This window comes from Haematobia irritans, chromosome 1 (genome assembly GCF_050003625.1).
Source record: "Haematobia irritans isolate KBUSLIRL chromosome 1, ASM5000362v1, whole genome shotgun sequence".
Taxonomy (NCBI): domain Eukaryota; kingdom Metazoa; phylum Arthropoda; class Insecta; order Diptera; family Muscidae; genus Haematobia; species Haematobia irritans.
Window position 1 is genome coordinate 23,721,816 of NC_134397.1, and position 18,861 is coordinate 23,740,676.

The 18,861-nt window shown below is 32.1% G+C and overlaps 3 protein-coding genes across 4 annotated transcripts in view; 2 read left to right on the forward strand and 1 right to left on the reverse strand.

The window, feature by feature from the left end:
• Nucleotides 1-18,861, reverse strand: part of Ino80 (chromatin-remodeling ATPase INO80) — a 177,895-nt gene that overhangs the window by 113,181 nt on the left and 45,853 nt on the right. The window lies entirely within an intron of this gene.
• LOC142219710 (putative serine protease F56F10.1) lies at nucleotides 953-5,479 on the forward strand. The gene is made up of 7 exons (XM_075288575.1): nucleotides 953-1,208; nucleotides 1,304-1,485; nucleotides 1,545-1,780; nucleotides 4,218-4,449; nucleotides 4,765-4,934; nucleotides 4,991-5,281; nucleotides 5,345-5,479. The coding sequence occupies exons 1-7, from the start codon at nucleotides 996-998 to the stop codon at nucleotides 5,452-5,454; spliced, it is 1,434 nt and encodes a 477-aa protein (XP_075144690.1). The 5' UTR covers nucleotides 953-995; the 3' UTR covers nucleotides 5,455-5,479.
• LOC142220451 (putative serine protease K12H4.7) lies at nucleotides 9,728-17,529 on the forward strand. Its single transcript, XM_075289604.1, has 7 exons — nucleotides 9,728-9,991; nucleotides 10,050-10,231; nucleotides 10,290-10,525; nucleotides 14,107-14,338; nucleotides 14,413-14,579; nucleotides 14,642-14,929; nucleotides 17,264-17,529. Exons 1-7 carry the CDS (start codon nucleotides 9,776-9,778, stop codon nucleotides 17,371-17,373), a joined length of 1,431 nt encoding a protein of 476 aa, XP_075145719.1. The 5' UTR covers nucleotides 9,728-9,775; the 3' UTR covers nucleotides 17,374-17,529.

The following is an 18,861-nucleotide window of genomic DNA, read 5'->3' on the forward strand; positions in this document are numbered from 1 at the left end:
AAAATTTTATTTCTATGGCAAATTTTTGGAAAATTTTCTCAAAATTTTATTTCTATAGAAAATTTTCTGAAAATTTTATTTCTATAGAAAATTTTCGGAAAATTTTATTTCTATAGAAAATTTTCTGAAAATTTTATTTCTATAGAAAATTTTCGGAAAATTTTATTTCTATAGAAAATTTTATTTCTATAGAAAATTTTCCGAAAATTTTATTTCTATAGAAAATTTTCCGAAAATTTTATTTCTATAGAAAATTTTCCGAAATTTTTATTTCTATAGAAAACTTTCCGAAAATTTTATTTCTATAGAAAATTTTTTCAAAATTCAATTTCTTTAGAAAAATTTTTACTTTAAAAGAAAATTGTATGACCATTTGATTTCTATCGGAAATTTTGTATAATTTTATAGGCAATTTAGTCGAAAAATTTGTGTGTAGCTTGTTTTCAGCTTTGGTTAATTCTCTGTAGACCAGTGTAATTAAATAGCAAGCACTAGTTGTGGTACTTGCGGTAAACTAGGTAATTGCTATGTTGCTATTTTAACGATAAGCTTGGTATTTACCTTTCCTGTTCAATGTTTGGTAAAACTATTGAAATCCTATGGAGGTTTAGGTCAAATAACCGCATGAGGTAACAATTAATTAAAAGAGGCGTAGTCTGAGGAGGGGTAATTCATATAAGAATAATTCCGTGCTGTTTTGTTTTTATTTCTGAATATAAAATTTATTTATAAATAAATTATTTAAATGGAAAATTTTTGTCGAAACTTTAATTTTTGAAACAATGTTTAAAATATTTTTGCCACCACTCGTCTAAGAACCCCACTTAGCTACGTCCATATTAACTGACTAAGATAGATAAAGTTTCCGTTCTTTTAAGGTTTTCAATAAATGAAAGAAAATTCATATAAAAAGCCACACAATACAAAATTCAATCACATACCAATAAAACTCCAAACCAAAAAAAAATAAAACTTTAAAATTGGTCATTTATGAAATGAATACTTCGCGTGAATTAATTAAAAACGGATTTGTGATTTTGATTCTTTCGTTTGTGGCGAAGGCAAATGCCAACATTTTCTCTCGAACATTTCAAAATTTACATGAAGATCCAGGTCCTCAAACTTCAACCAGAACATGGGTGCAAACAAAATGGATAGATCAGAAACTGGATCATTTCAATGACACCGAAATAAGGACATGGCAAATGGTAAGAAATTAAAACAAACAATACATAAATTCATACCAAGGACAAATGGGAGACACTTTATGGAAAAATGTTAAATGTATCCAAATTTTTTCCAGCGCTATTTAGCCAACGATGAATTCTATGAAAAAGGTGGTCCCATGTTTATTTATGTGGGTGGCGAATGGACTATATCGCCGGGAGCCATAAGCAGTGGTCATCATTATGATATGGCTAAAGAGAATCAAGGTTATTTGTTCTACACCGAACATCGTTATTATGGTCAAAGTAAACCGGTGAAGTATGTTTGAAATAATAAAAAAATGAGCGAGTTTGTCTTAATTTTTTCTCTATTCTAAGGGATCTATCCAAGGAGAATATGCAATATCTCAATGTCCGCCAAGCTTTAGCCGATTTAGCCCATTTCATACGTGTAATGAGAGTCACTATACCTGGCATGGAAAATTCCAAAGTATTTCTAAGTGGTGGATCATATTCTGGCACAATGGTAACATGGTTCAAGAAATTATATCCTGATTTGGCAGTGGGATGTTGGGCTTCTAGTGCTCCTCTATTGGCTAAGAAGGATTTTGTGGGTAAGTTACAAAAGGGCGGGGAATATATTTTTTATTATATGAAAGTTTAGACAAACAAATAATTCTTTTAACGTTAAAACACTCTTTCTGAAAATGTTGTTACTGTAGAAATTTTGTCACAATTTTATTCCCATAGAAAATTTTGTCAAAATTTTACTTCTATAGAAAATTTTTTCAAAATTTTATTTCTGTAGAAAATTTTGTCGAAACTTTATTTCTGTAGCAAATTTTGTTAAAATTGTATTTCTATAGAAAATTTTGCTAAAATTTTATTTCTATAGAAAATTTTGTTAAAATTGTATTTCTATAGAAAATATTGATAAAATTTTATTTCTATAGAAAATTTTACTTGTGTAGAAAATTATTTCTATAGAAAATTTTGTCAAATTTGTATTTATGTAGAAAATTTTGTCAAAACTTTATTTCTATAACAAATTTTATTTCTATAGAAAATTTTCTCAAAATTTTATTTCTTTAGAAAATTTTCTCACAATTTTATTTCTATAGAAAATGTTCTCAAAATTTTATTTTTTTAGAAAATTTTCTCAAAATTTTATTTCTATAGAATAAGAATATCTATAGAAAATTTTGTCAAAATTTAATTTCTATAGAAAATTTGCTTAAAATTTTATTTCTATAAAAAATGTTGTCAATATTTGATTTCTATAGAAAATTTTCTCCAATTTTTTTTCTATTGAAAATATTGTCAAAATTTTACTTCTATAGGAAATTTTGTCAAAATATTATTTCTATAGAAAAATTTGTCAAAATTTACTTCTATAGAAAATTTTGTCAAATTTTTTTTCTACAGAAATTTTTTAAAATTTTATTTCTATAGAAAATTTTGTCAAAATTTTATTTCTGCAGGAAATTTTGTCAAAATTGTATTTCTATAGAAAATTTTGTCAAAACTTTATTGCAAATTTTACTTCTATAGAAAATTTTTGTCAAAACTTTATTTCAAAATTTATTTCTATACAAAATTTTGTCAAAATTTTATTTCTATACAAAATTTTATCAAAATTTTATTTCTATAGCAAATTTCGTCAAAATTTTATTTCTATAGAAAATTTTGTCAAAATTTTTTTTCTATAGAAAATGTTGTCAAAATTTTATTTCTATAGAAAATTTTGTCAAAACTTTATTTTTAAATTTTAAAATTTTATTTCTATTGACAATTTTGCCAAAATTTTATTTCTATAGAAAATTTTTTCAAAATTGTATTTCTATAGAAAATTTAGTTCAAATTTTACTTCTATAGAAATTTTTGTCAAAACTTTATTTCAAAATTTATTTCTATAGAAAATTTTGTCAAAATTTAATTTCTGTAGAAATTTTGTCACAATTTTATTTGTATAGAAAATTTTGTCAAAATTTTATTTCTATAGAAAATTTTGTCAAAACTTTATTTTTAAATTTTAAAATTTTATTTCTATTGAAAATTTTGCCAAAATTTTATTTCTATAAAATTTTTTTTCAAAATTGTATTTCTATAGAAAATTTAGTTCAAATTTTACTTCTATAGAAAATTTTGTCAAAACTTTATTGCAAATTTTACTTCTATAGAAAATTTTTGTCAAAACTTTATTTCAAAATTTATTTCTATACAAAATTTTGTCAAAATTTTATTTCTATAGCAAATTTCGTCAAAATTTTATTTCTATAGAATATTTTGTCAATGTTTTATTCATATAGCAAATTTTGTCAAAATTTTTGTTTCTATAAAACATTTTGAAAAAGTTTTATTTCTATGGAAAATTTTTTCAAAATTTTATTTCCAAAGAAAATTTTGTCAACATTTTATTTCCATAGAAAATTTTGTCAAAATTTTATTTCTATAGAAAATTTTGTCAAAACTTTATTTTTAAATTTTAAAATTTTATTTCTATTGAAAATTTTGCCAAAATTTTATTTCTATAGAAAATTTTTTCAAAATTGTATTTCTATAGAAAATTTAGTTCAAGTTTTACTTCTATAGAAAATTTTGTCAAAACTTTATTTCAAAATTTATTTCTATGGAAAATTTTGTCACAATTTTATTTCTGTAGAAAATTTTGTCAAAATTTTATTTCTATAGAATATTTTGTCAAAATGTATTACTATAGAAAATTTTGTCAAAATTTTATTTCTATAGAAAATTTTTTCAAATTTTTTTTCCATGGAAAATTTTTTCAAATTTTATTTCCATAAAAAATTTTGTCAAAATGTTATGTCTATAGAAAATTTTGTCAAAACTTTATTTATATAGCAAATTTTGTCAAAATTTTTGTTTCTATAAAACATTTTGTCAAGATTTTATTTCTATAGAAAATTTTGTCAAAATTATAATTCTATAGAAAATTTTGTCAAAATTTTTGGAACTTAGTTTTTTTTTATTTAAATTTTTTAAAGACTATTGAAATCATCCTGTTTCCTCGTATTTTCTTATTTCTTTTAGAGTACAAAGAGATTACGGGTGAATCGCTACGCCTTTTGGGAGGTGAAAGTTGTTATGACCGCATCCAAAAGGCTGTAGCCGAATTGGAATCGATGATATCGAATAATCGTTCTGCCGAAATGAAACGTTTACTTAAAATCTGCGATAATTTCAATGAAAGCAGCGACATGGATGTCTGGACATTATTCTCACAGATATCGGATATTTTTGCCGGCATAGTGCAAAATCATAGGTAAGATAAATTACAGAAAATATTCGTGAAGGCATGAAGAGAATGAAATTTCCATAAATACTGATTTCGTTGGAATTCGAGCCAATTCGAATAACGACTTTAGATTCCGGCTAAATCGACTGTTGCCCTTAGTCGACTAATATTAAAAATGTTGAGAAATTTTGACTCCTTCGTAAATTTGAAGAAAGCGAAAATAGGATTTTTATATTTAAAAATTATTACTGGTAACACTCGACTTTGCAAAACTTTGAACTTTTTTTTTAAATTGGAAAACTTATTATTTAAAAAAAATTCTGCTCGCTCTCTCTCTCTCAGTAATAACACCATACAAAAAGCTTGCAATAATATAATGGAAGGAGATGATAATGTCAGTGGATTATTAAATTTCCTAGCTCCCTATTTCAAAAGCAATAAAAATTGTACGGAATTTAGTTACGATGAAATGGTTAAGGCCTATAACTATACCAGTTATGACAAGGGAATGTGTAAGTTGTAAAATTTAAGTGTAGCCTATTTAATCTAACAAACAAACTTGCTCTAGATCGCCAATGGTTTTACCAGACATGCAATGAATATGGATGGTATCAATCATCAGGTTCCAAAAATCAACCTTTCGGATCGAAATTCCCTGCCAAGTTATACACCCAACTGTGTTACGATGAATTTGGTGATAAATTTACAGAGGACTTTATAGACAATCAAATAAAATCCACAAATGAATTCTTTGGAGCTTTAGATCCTAAAGTCGAAAATGTCTATATGACTCATGGTCAATTGGATCCTTGGAGAGCTATGGGTTTACAAGAGAAGGGTAAATCAACAATAATACCATGTGAGTATGAGAAGAAGAGTGGGAATTTAAGATTTGCATAATACAATTCCTATTTATTTTCAGTACGGGCCCATTGCAAAGATTTCGGTTCAATAAGTGACAAAGATACTCCAGAGTTAAGAGCTTCCAAAGAGAAGTTATCTTCTTTAGTAAGAGAATGGCTGAAAACCTAATTGGGGACATATCAGATGATATCGGAAATAATTTCATATATAAATAAAAAAATATACATTTCATTGTTTCCAATTTCAATATATAAAGCAAAGAGGAATGTGGGTAACTTCGTACGGATCCACTTGTATGTAATCCCCTGAAACCTTTGGTAGTCCTGTTACTCTTCCTACTTAGGCATGTCCACCAACTTATACATGTCCTGCAATTGTAACCAAGACACAAAGAAAAATTGGCCTTGTTTCCAAATTCCCTTATATAGGTCGGTCCATTAGAGAAGGGTTTGAGCACAAAGGGCTAAGATAGCGCCATAACAATGCTGCAAAGATCTGAGGATGGAAATTTCAATTTGAATCTTGCAATTGGCAAAAATATAATATTTCCCAAGGTCGAAACAAGAGATTAAGTTGGAAAACCGTAGCTTAAGTAGGCCGTAGGCCCTTCAGACGTGCTCCCATCTGAAAAGCAGTTCGCACTCGGCTATAAGATGGAGGTCCCTTGTCAATTAGCTTAACATAGTATCGGACAACACTCATTGATGAGACGGTTGATGTATTGGCCCTTGCCGTGCCAATACATCAACCTTAACCCAGAGGGACAAACACTAAATTGAATCATCAAACATAACGAAAAAAACAAAAAAAAAATCATCAACCCAAAACACATCGTCTGATGGTGAGAGCTCGGTCAGAAAATGGTGATCTTCAGGAGTACTAACTGTCTGTTAATCCATCGGATTAGTCGCTCTTATTTGTAACGTTTTCCAACACATGGCAGGCTCCGTAACAGATAATCGGGATCCCAACCATGTTGCGTACCAACACACAGTTACTCTGAGATTGGACCTAAAGTTCCCACACAGAGACTTTGGCTGCATACCGTCCCAAACCAAAACTATCGGCTCCTACAGTTCCCAAACTGAGACCTACACTGATACCATATTCTGCCATACTGAGACCTACGGACCTACAGTTTCTATACTGATATTTTCATGCCTACAGTTTGGTTTCTACATTGATACTTTCGACCCCTACCAGTTCCTAAGTTGAGACCTTCCTACACTAATACCATGAGCCTATTCTTGTCACACTAAACTTTCAGACCTAAAGTTTATAGACTGAGACTTTCACGCCTACATTTTCGTATCCTCACTGATAGGTTAGGTTATGTGGCAACACATAATCACAGTCCATTGTGATACCACATTGGTGAACTTCTCTTTGATACTTTCGATCCTAAATTCGTAGTGTAAGAACTTCGGGCCTAAAGTTGGCACACTGAGAGTTTCGGGTCTATAGCTTCCACACTGAGCCTTTCAGGCCTACAGTATCCACTCTGATACCATCCACACCAACAACTTCGGGCCTAAATTTTCCACTCTGAGACTTTCAGACCTTCAGTATCGACAATAATATCATTGAGCATACGGTTGCTACTTTAAGGCCTTCAAATACCAAACTGATAACTGCGGTCCTACAATTTCCAGACGGAGTTCTTCGGGTCTGTAGTTGCCACACTGAGACATTGGGACCCGTAGATTCCACACTGAGATTTTTAGACCTACCGTATCCACACTGAGAACTTTCAGACCTAGTGTATCCACATTCGAGCTTTTGAACCCACAATTTTTACAGTGAGACTTTCAGGACAAATCGATACCTTCGGGCCTACAATTCCTACACTGGGACCTTCAGGCCTACAGTTTCTACACTAAAATTTCGGGCCTAAAGTTTCCACCCTGAGCATTTCAGACCTGCAGTATCGACACTTTTATCACTACGCATACGGTTGCTAGTGAAACTTTAAGGACAACAAATACCAAACTGATAACTGCGGTCCTACAATTTCCAGACGGATTTCTTCGGGTCTGTAGTTGCCACACTGAGACATTGGGACCCGTAGATTCCACACTGAGATTTTTAGACCTACCGTATCCACACTGAGAACTTTCAGACCTAGAGTATCCACATTCAGGCTTTCGAACCCACAATTTTTACAGTGAGACTTTCAGGGAAAGAGGATACCTTCGGGCTTACAATTCCTACACGAGGACCTTCAGGCCTACAGTTTCTATACTGAGCTTGAAACTTGCAGGCCGACAGATTCGAAACTGCACCTTCGGACATTCAATTCCTACACGGAGTTCTTCGGGCCTACAGTTGTCACACGGAAACATTCAGATTCCACACTGAGATTTTCAGACCTACAGTTTCCAAACGGATACCTTTGGACCTTCAATTGCTAAACAGAGTTCTTCGGGCCTACAGTTGTCACACTGAGAACTGTCAAGCCTCGTGGCCTGCGGGCCTGAAGTTTCCCCACTGAGAATTTCAGACCCACAATTTTTACCGTGAGACTTTCAGGCCAAACGGTATCCACACTGAGAACTTTCAGACCTAGAGTATCCTCATTCAGGCTTTCGAACCCACAATTTTTACAGTGAGACTTTCAGGACAAGAGGATACCTTCGGACCCACAATTCCTACACTAGGAGCTTCAGACCTACAGTTTCTATACTGCAACTTTCAGGCCTACAGATTCCAAACTCATACCTTCGGTCCTTCAATTCCTACACGGAATTCTTCCGGCCTACAATTGTCACACGGAAACAATCTGATTCCACACTGAGCTTTTCAGACCTACAGTTTTCAAACGGATACCTACGGACCTTCAATTCCTACACGGAGTTCTTCGGACCTATATTTGTCACACAGAGAACTTTGAAGCCTCGTGAACTGCGGGCCTGAAGTTTCTCCACTGAGAATTTCAGACCCACAATTTTTACCGTGATACTTTCAGGCCAAACTGATACCTTCGGGCCTACAATTGCCACACGGAATTCTTCGGGCCTACAGTTCCCATAGTAAAACATTCTGGCCAATCGATTCCACACTGAGATTTTTCAGGGCTACAATATACAATATCCACACTAATGCCTTTAGGCTTACTTATGCTAAAATGAGAACTTCGGCCCTATAGTTTCCACACTGAGAATTTTGTACCCCCAAGTTTTACAGTGGGATTTTCGAACCAAACTGATAGCTTCGGGCCACTCGATTCCTACACTAAGACCTGCAGGCCTACCGTTTCCACACTGACACCGTCGGGTATACAGTTTCCTCACTTAAACCCTGTGGACTACAACTCTTATATTAAGCCATTCAGTTCTACAGTTTCATTATTTAGAGAAGGTCTTACAGTTCCCATTTAAAATCAGTCCATAATAATAGTCCAAATCGAAACTATTGTCGACCCAAACTTGTTACCGAAGTCGAAACTATTACCGACAAGAACCTACTACGGAACTCTAGACAACTACCACACTCGAGCCACAGTGGTTAGTCTGCCGACTTTACACACAAGCGGTCCTAGGTTCAATCACAAAATTGACCGAACACTATCGTTCATGAAACGCTATTCAGACTCAGATATAAAAAAGAGGTCGCTAACCATAGGATGACACTCATTGATAAGAGAGATGGTCATTACCTCTGGTACCACAAGGGACTGAATAGTCTAAGTGAAGCTAGAATAACCTAACATACTAGACAACAATAAAAACAAACTGCAGCACACGGAACTGCTCCAAAATGAAGAACTCATCAACTCACTATCTTCTACTTCATCTCAGAGAATATACCAGTTCCCGACGAACTACACATAGACGAATTCAACGGTTTCCGGTAGTACACAAACCGAAGATATTCATCATCTATCGATCATTTGGAAACCTACCTACTACTCAAAGTCCTCAACAAATGATTATCTGGAATCCAACATAAATCCAATCAACTTCGAACCGAAGAGCTTATCAACTATAGATCACCATCATCTCAAGAAAAAAAGATCGACTATAAATCGACAAACTCTTAAGTTTTCGGACGTTTGCTCCCGTACTAGCCTGCAGAACTAGGATTTTCGTAAATATTTTTAAATTTCAATAGAACTTGGATATATACAATTCAACTGAGGTATACATGTACAACTTAAATATACAATCGATTACCCATAAATTGCAATAGAACTTTCAATCGATTGCACAGCACTTTTCCAACCTTCAATCTGAAAAATATCTAATCAATAAATTGAATTGATAAGTCAACTAATCGATTCCGTGTTACCATATGTGATTATACGTTACAAGTCTTATTGTAGATTAGATTTTTTTAATCAACCCCCATATTTTATCTGGTCTTAACCTACTGTTAAAGGCTGATAAGATTTCGAAAATTATCTAATGTTAAACATAAAATAATTCTTAAAGCTAAGTAATGACTTTAGTCTTCTAGCGACTTTGAATTGAGTTAGAAGTTCTATAGAAATATGGCTAAATTGGCAATAACATTGGTGGCTTTAATAGCCTTTGGTGCTGTGGTTAAAGCTATTGAAGATCAGGAGATAAAAGCTTTCCAAAATATATTCAATCGATTGCATAAAGAACCAGGACCAGAAATCAAAGCTCGTGCTAATGTTGTGACATTGACAATCGAACAGAAATTGGATCATTTCGATGAGAATGAGACAAGGACATGGAATATGGTAAATTTTGTAACCTTACAAAAATACAATTAGTGATTATTATGCTCTTACTATTTAGCGTTATATGGCCAATGATGAATTCTATGAAGAAGGTGGTCCTCTATTCATCTATGTTGGTGGTGAATGGCAAATTTCTCCTGGTTACATTAGTGGTGGTCATTTCTATGATATGGCCCAGGAACACAAAGGATATTTATTCTATACTGAACATCGTTTCTATGGACAAAGTTATCCTGTTAGGTAATGATTGATATATGAACAGCTGTTTGTCATTTTGAAAAAAAAAATCTTTTTTTAGTGCCATGACCAATGAAAATATGAAGTATTTGCATGTCCGTCAAGCTTTAGCTGATTTGGCTCATTTCATTCGTACCATGAAAGCTACTATTCCCGGCATGAGCAACTCAAAGGTGATTCTAGCTGGTGGATCTTATTCAGCTACCATGGTAACATGGTTCAAAAAACTCTATCCTGATTTGGCTACAGGATGTTGGGCATCAAGTGCTCCCTTGCATGCTAAGGCTAATTTCTTTGGTAAGTTGGAATGCAAAGATAACAGAAAGTGAAAAGTTTAAAACGTTGTGGGAATATACCGGTTTTGTCTAAATGCTGGAGATATTTCAGTGTAATTAAGCTTCTTAGGTGTGGTAGATATCTTTCCAAGGCCACACCAACGATGTTCTTCATCATTGACTTAAAAATAGGAAGGAACTGTGAATTTCGATATGGCGAAAACTATAAATAAGTTGTCGTCAGAGTACTAATAATAAATCTGAGCCTCTAGATAGGTGAAAATCCCTACGCATCCAACTCAGGGGCTTTTGAGATAAAAGTTCTCCATTACGTGAGAGAACATCTGCACAGAGATTTGAATCTTGTCAATATACAATATAGAGATGGACGTCCTTTGGCTTTGCTATTGGGTACATCATAACAGGGATGAGGTATACTAGGATACCAATCATGCCATGCTGTACTCAGATCACAAGAATGGCGAAAATTATTCTGCGGACAGGTATATACCGTTACCGAGAAATTAAGGATGAAAAGAAGAAGAATTCCTAGATCAACTGAGTGAAATAAATGGTGGATAAAACTATAAATATGTTGTCCTCAGAGCACTAATAATAAATCTGAACCTATAAATAGGTGAAAATCCCTACGGATCCAACCCAGGGCCTTTGAGAAAAGTTCTCCATTCCGTGAGAGGACATCTGTACAGAGATTTGAATCTTGCCAATATACAATATAGAGATGAACGTCCTTTGGTTTTGCTATTGGGTACATCATAACAGGGATGAGGTATACTAGGATACCAAACACACCATGCTCTACGCTGAACATTACGATCACAAGAACGGCGAAGGTTATTCTGCGGACAGGTAGATACCGTTACCGAGAAGTTAAAGATGAAAAGAGGAGGAATTCCTAGATCAACTGAGTGCAATCAATAGAGGATCAGATCAAAGTGGGATCCATCGTGGTGCAATGGTTAGCATGACCGCCTTGCATACTCAAGGTCGTGGGTTCGATTCCTGCTTCGACCGAACACCAAAAACATTTTGAGCGGTGGATTATCCCACCTCAGGAATGCTGGTGACATTTCTGAGTGTTTAAAAGCTTCTCTAAGTAATTTCACTGCATTGTGGAACGCCGTCCGGACTCGGTAGTAGACCAAAACAAAATGCGATATTAGAGCGAAATGTTAAGCACGATCGATGGAAACATCTCAATATATGTTGGGATATGGCGAAGCACGGATCTTTCGGAGAAAATATGTCAGCCACCGTGAACCAACCCCACCGAACACCAAAAAGCTTTTCCGCGCTATATTATCCCCTTTCAGTAATGCAGGTGATATTACTGAGTGTTTCAAAGCATTTCTAAAAGATTTCACTATATTGTGAAACACTGTTCGGACTCGGCTATAAAAAAATGAGGTCCCTTGTCATTGAGCTAAACATGGAATCGGGCAGCACTCAGCGATCCAAACAGTATCTTTAGAATGAGGAATGACTGTGCAAGACCTAGGAACTCAAACAGGAAGTCGGATATCCAGAAACATGCCCAGTTACCAAAATGACTATGATTTCGGAAGTGCATAAGGACTTTGTAATGAGTCTAAAGAGCTTGTTGTATCGCATAAGGAGCCACCGTGGTGCAATGGTTAGCATGCCCGCCTTGCATACACAAGGTCGTGGGTTCGATTCCTGCTTCGACCAAACACCGAAAAGTTTTTCAGCGGTGGATTATCCCGCCTTAGTAATGCTGGAGACATTTCTGAGGGTTTCAAAACTTCTCTAAGTGATTTCACTGCAATGTGGAACACCGTTCGGACTCGGCTATAAAAAGGAGGTCCCTTTGTCATTGGGCTTAACATGGAATCGGGCAGCACTCAGTGATAAGAGAGAAGTTCACCAATGTGGTATCACAATGGACTGAATAGTCTTAGTGAGCCTGATACATCGGGCTGCCACCTAACCTAACCTAACCTAACCTATCGCATAAACGGGGCAATGAGGACCATGTCAACTAGAATTTTGGAAACGATACTGGGCTTAATGACTATGACAATACAGATTTCAAAGTGTCATAGCTGCAATGAGATTGAAAATGGTGGGAGAGTATGTAGTAGAAATAATAGGGGAGGACGATAATATAAAAGGCGGATGCCAGAGTGACCATCCGGCATATAAGGTCGCATGACCACTCTTGCAGAAAAAATTCGATATTTGCCATTAAATTTAACCAGCGTAACATATTCATAAATTTAATCATTTTTTTTTGTTATTGCAATGAATTTTTATTTAATAACGAAAAATTACATACTTTTAATGAATATTTGCATGGTATCAATGAAGTAGTTTCGTTATATTAATGAAAACATTCAGTTAGTTCAATTTTAATGGAATTTTCTTTGAGTTTCACAGAAAAGACGAAAAGTGTTACATTGAGATTCGTAGATTCTATTCTGACAGCTGGGCCGCACCGCAATTTTCCACATGAATTTTGGGCTTTAACTGAATGTGTTACAAAGCTCAGCAATACCAAGTGGCCAGTGACACAGAGAATGGAGTAGTGGCCATCTCGGATATATGGTCCCATAACCATACTGGTAGAAAAAGTTAGCATTAAAATTGAGTCAACGCAATATATTCTTACAAGCAATGAAATTTTTCGCTATTATAATGAATTTTTGCTTAATAATGAACATTTTCATACATTTAATGACAATTTTCATAGTATCAATGAAATAATGTATCAATGAAATAATGTATCAATGAAATAATGTATCAATGAAATAATTTCGTTATATTAATGAAAAACTTCAGTAAGCTTAATTTTAATGAAAATTTCTTTGCGTACATATAACTGAAGGGAAAACGGGAGAGTGGGAGTGTGAGTTGCTGACCCCAGAAAGATGACTCTAAGAGTTTGCAGCCATACAAACGATTACTGAGGACATTAATTTTTACACAAAAAAGACGAAAAGTTATAGATCGAGACATGTAGATTCCATTCCAACAGCTGGACCCCACCACAATTTTTCTAGCTGAATTTCGGCCGTTAGCTGAATGTGTTTAAAAGCTTAGATAATAAGGGATAAAACGAAAAATAATCATTAAAACAATGAATAATTAACCAAATTTGTTGATTAAGACAATGAACTTGTGTTAATAGAACGAAATGTTATAATAATAACAAAATATATTGTATTTACGAAATTGTTTCGTTGGCTCAATTTTACGGACACATTTCGTTGATATAACGAAACTTTGCCAGACACAAGAATTGAGCATCGAGAATTTGAGTTTTTTTTGGGATTATTGTCGTCTGCTATGTAGCATTTATCTTCTGTACATACACTTTGTAATATTAAAGAAATTTGTCCTTAAAATTGAGACAAAAAATAATTTCAGAAATACAATGAAACGTTTTGTTAATTTAATGATTTCTCTACTAAATAAGGAAAAATTTCATACACGTAATGAAAATGTTCATTATCTCAATGAAAATTTTTCGTTATGCCTAGGAAAAAATTCTTTGACTCATTTTTTTTGTATTAAATTTTCTTTCTGCGTATCTAAATTTGCATTTTTTGTTTTCTATTCCAGAATATAAGGAAATTATGGGTCAATCCATTACCCTTGTAGGTGGTGAAACCTGTCATCAACGTATCAAGCATGGCATTACTGAAATGGAATCAATGTTTGAAAATAAACGTGGAGCAGAAGTGAAGGCTATGTTGCGTCTATGCAATTCCTTCAATGAAAATAGTGATTTAGATATATGGACTTTATTCTATGAAATTTCGGAAATATTTGCTGGTTTGGTGCAAGCCCATAAGTATGACAATGCACAGAAAACAAAAATTGAAAAATAGACAAAACATATTTATTTTATATTTTTTTTCTATATAGTGATGGTGATATTCAAAAGGCTTGCGATAGAATTATGGAAGGTTCTACAGATCTCATTGGTGTAGCTAATTACATTTTGGATAATTTTGGAAAATCTTCCTGTACCGATATGTCCTATAGATCTTATGTGGGTCTCATCATGGATTCAGCTTTCTCCAATAATATAAGTGAGTATTAGATAGAGATATAAATATTAATTGTTAATTAATGTGAGAATATTTGTTTTTAGTGCGCCAATGGATATACCAAACATGTAATGAATATGGCTGGTATCAAACTTCTGCCTCGACCAATCAGCCCTTTGGCTCTAAATATCCTTTGGTCTTCTTCACAACCATGTGTGCCGATGCTTATGGCCCTGAATACACCAATGAATTCATACAACAACAAATTGATGGCACCAATGAATTCTTTGGTGGTCTAACTCCTGTGGAAAATGTTTATATGTCCCATGGACAAGTTGATCCCTGGAGAGCTATGGGTATTCAAGATGAGGGTCTGGCTACCATAATTCCATGTAAGTTCTTAATGTTTTTTTTTTGCCTATATACGAAAGTGCAAATTACTTTAGCAAATGGATTTTAAGAGAGTGGAAAGATGGAAAAATTATCATTGTTGTGTCTGAAGACGTAAATGAGGTTGTATTTTATATTTCGGGATTAGAGAACAAAACCGAAGCGAAAATTATTCATCGAAAATTGCTTTATTCTTTTCCCATTACACAGAAAAAAATATCCACAAAATATTTCCAATTAAAATGTTGATTGAAATTGATTTTTTTTTTGTAAATTAATAAATTTATTGAAATAATTAACATTATAATCAATTGAAATCAATCAATTTTTTAAAATGTTTAATTAAACAATTAATTGATACAATTGATATAACTAACTTCTTAATCAATTGAAATCAATTGATTGAAAAATTTTGAAATTTTCAATTAAACAATTAATTGACACAATTAACTTCCCAGCAAAAAAAAATTAAGTTCTTCTAAAGGCACAACCTTTAAGCACTTCCAAAAGAAAATTTTTTTAACTGCAGAGGAAGTTCATTTAACGGCCATTTTCATGTAGCTCCGTTAGTGTTCCGTTAGCTAACGAGCTTTTAAACCGCACTATGGACGCATGCAGAAAACTTTTCACTTAAAATTAACCACAGAGAAGATATTTGCAATTTACTTTGTGCTAATTGGTAGTTAAAGCCTAACGGAGCTACATGAAAATGGCCGTAAGTCATTTTTTTAATAACTCCCTTTTTTCAAATTTTTAATGGGAAATTTAAAATTTGCTTGCTTCAAATAGATTAAAAACAGATTAAGAATTAATAAAATAGTACAAATTATTTAAATCTTGCCTGAAAAAATGCTATATCCTTTAAAAAAAATGCGAATTTTTGCAAATATTTTATGTCAAACGTTCAAGACAAGTGTTATAATGCACTAAAAATCATAAAAAAAATTAATTATTTATTCGTCAAATTATCACAAAAATTTCTTAATTTACATCCAAAATACTGAATTCGCGTCACACCTTAAGGAGTGTGCATATTCAGTGTAACGGCTTTCGAAATGGTGGACATCCGTCCTATGACAAGCCCATGTTAAATTCATTGCTTCAGCATCAATTTTGCAACACTTCCGGATCCAAAAAGGACATTTTCACTACTTTTTTGGCGACGCTTTTTTTTTCTGGGTTTTTTATCAAAATCGAAAGACTAAATTAATTGATATAATTAACCTTTTAATTAATTGAAATTTTTTAAATTTTTAATTAAACAATTGATTGATACAATTAACTTTTTAATCAAAATCGGAAGACTAAATTAATTTATATAATTAACTTTTTAGTCAATTGATTGCATTTTTTTAAATTTTTAATTAAACAATTAATTGACACAATCAACTTTTTAATCAAAATCGGAAGTCTAATTCAGCTAAAAAAAGTGGTGGAATGTTTTTTTTTTTTAATTTTTAATTACAAATATATTTCCAAAAAAAGCCAATCAAATTTTAATCAAACTTAAAACACTAGTTACATTATTAATTAAAAAATGAATTGAGTTTTGCAATCAACATCAATTAAATTTTTAATTGAATTAATTAATTGAAATTTGCTAATGAAATCAAAAGAATTTTTTAATCAAGTATTTTTTTATGTCCAATTAAAACTATATAAAACTATAAAACAACTATAAAACATTTCAATTAAAAAATTTATTTGATTAATTAATTTCGTGATTATATATTATAGTAATTTTTCATTTTTTTTATATAGTAATTTTTTTTTGTATAAGATCTATACACTTTTGCATGCTTATGAATCAATTGACGAAGCACTTTTGCCACTCTGATTGAGGTATCTCTAAAACATACATTCTGAACGTACACAGAAAACATTTTCATGAAAATTTTTCCAAATAAAAATTCAATTAAAAATTTTTTTAATTGAAACAAAAATCAATCAAAGAAATTAATAGAATCAATTAATTTTTTAATTGGATCAATTAATCTTTTAATTGACTTTCAATCAAATTTTTAATTGCTACTATCATTTCTGTGATTGAAGACATTTCAATTAAAAAAAACAATTTGATCAATTAATTTCGTGATTGAATAAAAAAAAAAAAGTTTTTTGTGTGTATATCAATCGCTTCTTCAGGTGGCGAAAAATATTAATCTCACATATAATTTTTTACGTACGGGAATAAATCGAAGTCATTCGGTGCCAAGTCAGAACTATACGGCTGATGACCTCTACCTCGGTTTTTTTCCCTCTCCCTACCCGAAAACAATCAGAAGGGAGTATTTTTCAAATATTAAATATTTTTTTTATTTCTTTTTTTATTCCAGTCCATGCCCATTGTAAAGATTTCGGTTCGATCAGTGATAACGATATACCCGAGTTGAGAGCTTCTAAAGAGAAAATTGCCGAATTGGTGAGACAATGGCTTTCCGAATAAATTGTTTATATTGGTTAGAACTTGCCAATAAGTGATTGTTGTTATATACTATCAGTATTTATTATTATAAAGTACTCATAAATAATCCAAAATTATTTTTCATAAAGAAATTAACAATGTTATATGAGATAATAAATCAAAAATTTTCAATGATAAGATTATTACTTGATAGAAATGATTTTTACTTATTATCGGGCTACTTTAAAAATAGGCGACAAGGTGGCCTAGAAAACCTCTGGGGTCTAGATTTTGTTTAATATAATTTGGTAAAAATTTGCGCATAATATCTTTAGCTAATCGTCATGTAGCATTAATGAAAGTTAAATATTATTACAATATTCATTTGAGTTTATGGGACAAGAAGATTAACTGACTATACTATTGCTAATGAAAGTTAACAAATTTTTCACAAAAATTTTGAGATAAATCAAGCTTGGTTATGCTATGATATTTTTTTTGTGAATGGGGACGAAATTTCTGAGTTGGGGACTTCGGGATTTGGTGGGGAATTTCCATGCATTTGGGAATTTTTGTGGGGATTTTTTCGAAACATCGATTTAATCTGTTTTTTTCCAAAGTTTAATTTCTATAGGAAATTTTGTCAAAATTCTATTTCTATAGACAAGTTTGGCAAAACTTTATTTCTTTGTCAAAATTTGATTTATATTGAAAACTTTGTCAAAATTCTTCTTCTAAGTGAAATTGCTTTTAATGTCCCAGTCAGACAACTGCGTTGTCATGAATACTTTAAAATTTCTCTTCATAGATGTAACTAATCATGTAATGAACCATTGATTAGATCTTTAAAGGAATTTAATGTTTTGAATTCTAAATGTGAAATTGATTTTTCATTTCCTTCGAATATGTTTGTAAATATTTTAGATTTATATTACTTTTAGTTTAAGCAAGTCTGTAAGGGTCAATGCCCATAGACATAAATAAATAAATAAATAAATAAATAAAATTTGATTTCTATATAGATTATTTTGTCAAAATGTTATTTCTATATGGACATTTTTGTCCTAAGTTTATTTCTATAGACAATGTATGAAGTACCTTTTTGAAAAATCTACCAAAACATCAAAAATTCTAGCAATCTACCAAACCATAAAAAATCTACCATTTCTGGCAAAATTCTACCAACTTTGGCATCGTGTCTACAACCCAATTTTACTACTTGTATATTTAGAAGTAAATTTTCGTTCATAAATACAAGTTGACCAAACTCCCATTTTCATATATCCAGCATTTGGAAAACGATCACCAGTCTCTTGGTTTTGTGGTTCGAAATCTTGATCTTATTGCAGCTTTCTGTACTCTTTTTCTTTACTTTTGTTTTTTTTTTTTCTTTTAAAAAAGCCTTGTCAAAAAAATGTTGTAACGAGCCAATTGCTCGAACATATTGTTCTTATGTTGAATTTAATTAATTCCACTTTATTTCCCTTCGTACCACTGTACCCACTTGCTTACTGTGCGCCACAGTACCCA

What these genes read in the sequence shown, in the direction of transcription:
- LOC142220451 (XM_075289604.1), top strand. Translation starts at nt 9,776, where the DNA reads ATGGCTAAATTGGCAATAACATTGGTGGCTTTAATAGCCTTTGGTGCT. An exon ending in TGCTAAGGCTAATTTCTTTG is followed by an intron (nt 10,526 to 14,106) that starts GTAAGTTGGAAT and finishes TTTCTATTCCAG; the next exon opens with AATATAAGGAAATTATGGGT. An exon ending in AGCTTTCTCCAATAATATAA is followed by an intron (nt 14,580 to 14,641) that starts GTGAGTATTAGA and finishes ATTTGTTTTTAG; the next exon opens with TGCGCCAATGGATATACCAA.
- LOC142219710 (XM_075288575.1), top strand. Translation starts at nt 996, where the DNA reads ATGAATACTTCGCGTGAATTAATTAAAAACGGATTTGTGATTTTGATT. An exon ending in GGCATAGTGCAAAATCATAG is followed by an intron (nt 4,450 to 4,764) that starts GTAAGATAAATT and finishes TCTCTCTCTCAG; the next exon opens with TAATAACACCATACAAAAAG. An exon ending in TAAATCAACAATAATACCAT is followed by an intron (nt 5,282 to 5,344) that starts GTGAGTATGAGA and finishes ATTTATTTTCAG; the next exon opens with TACGGGCCCATTGCAAAGAT.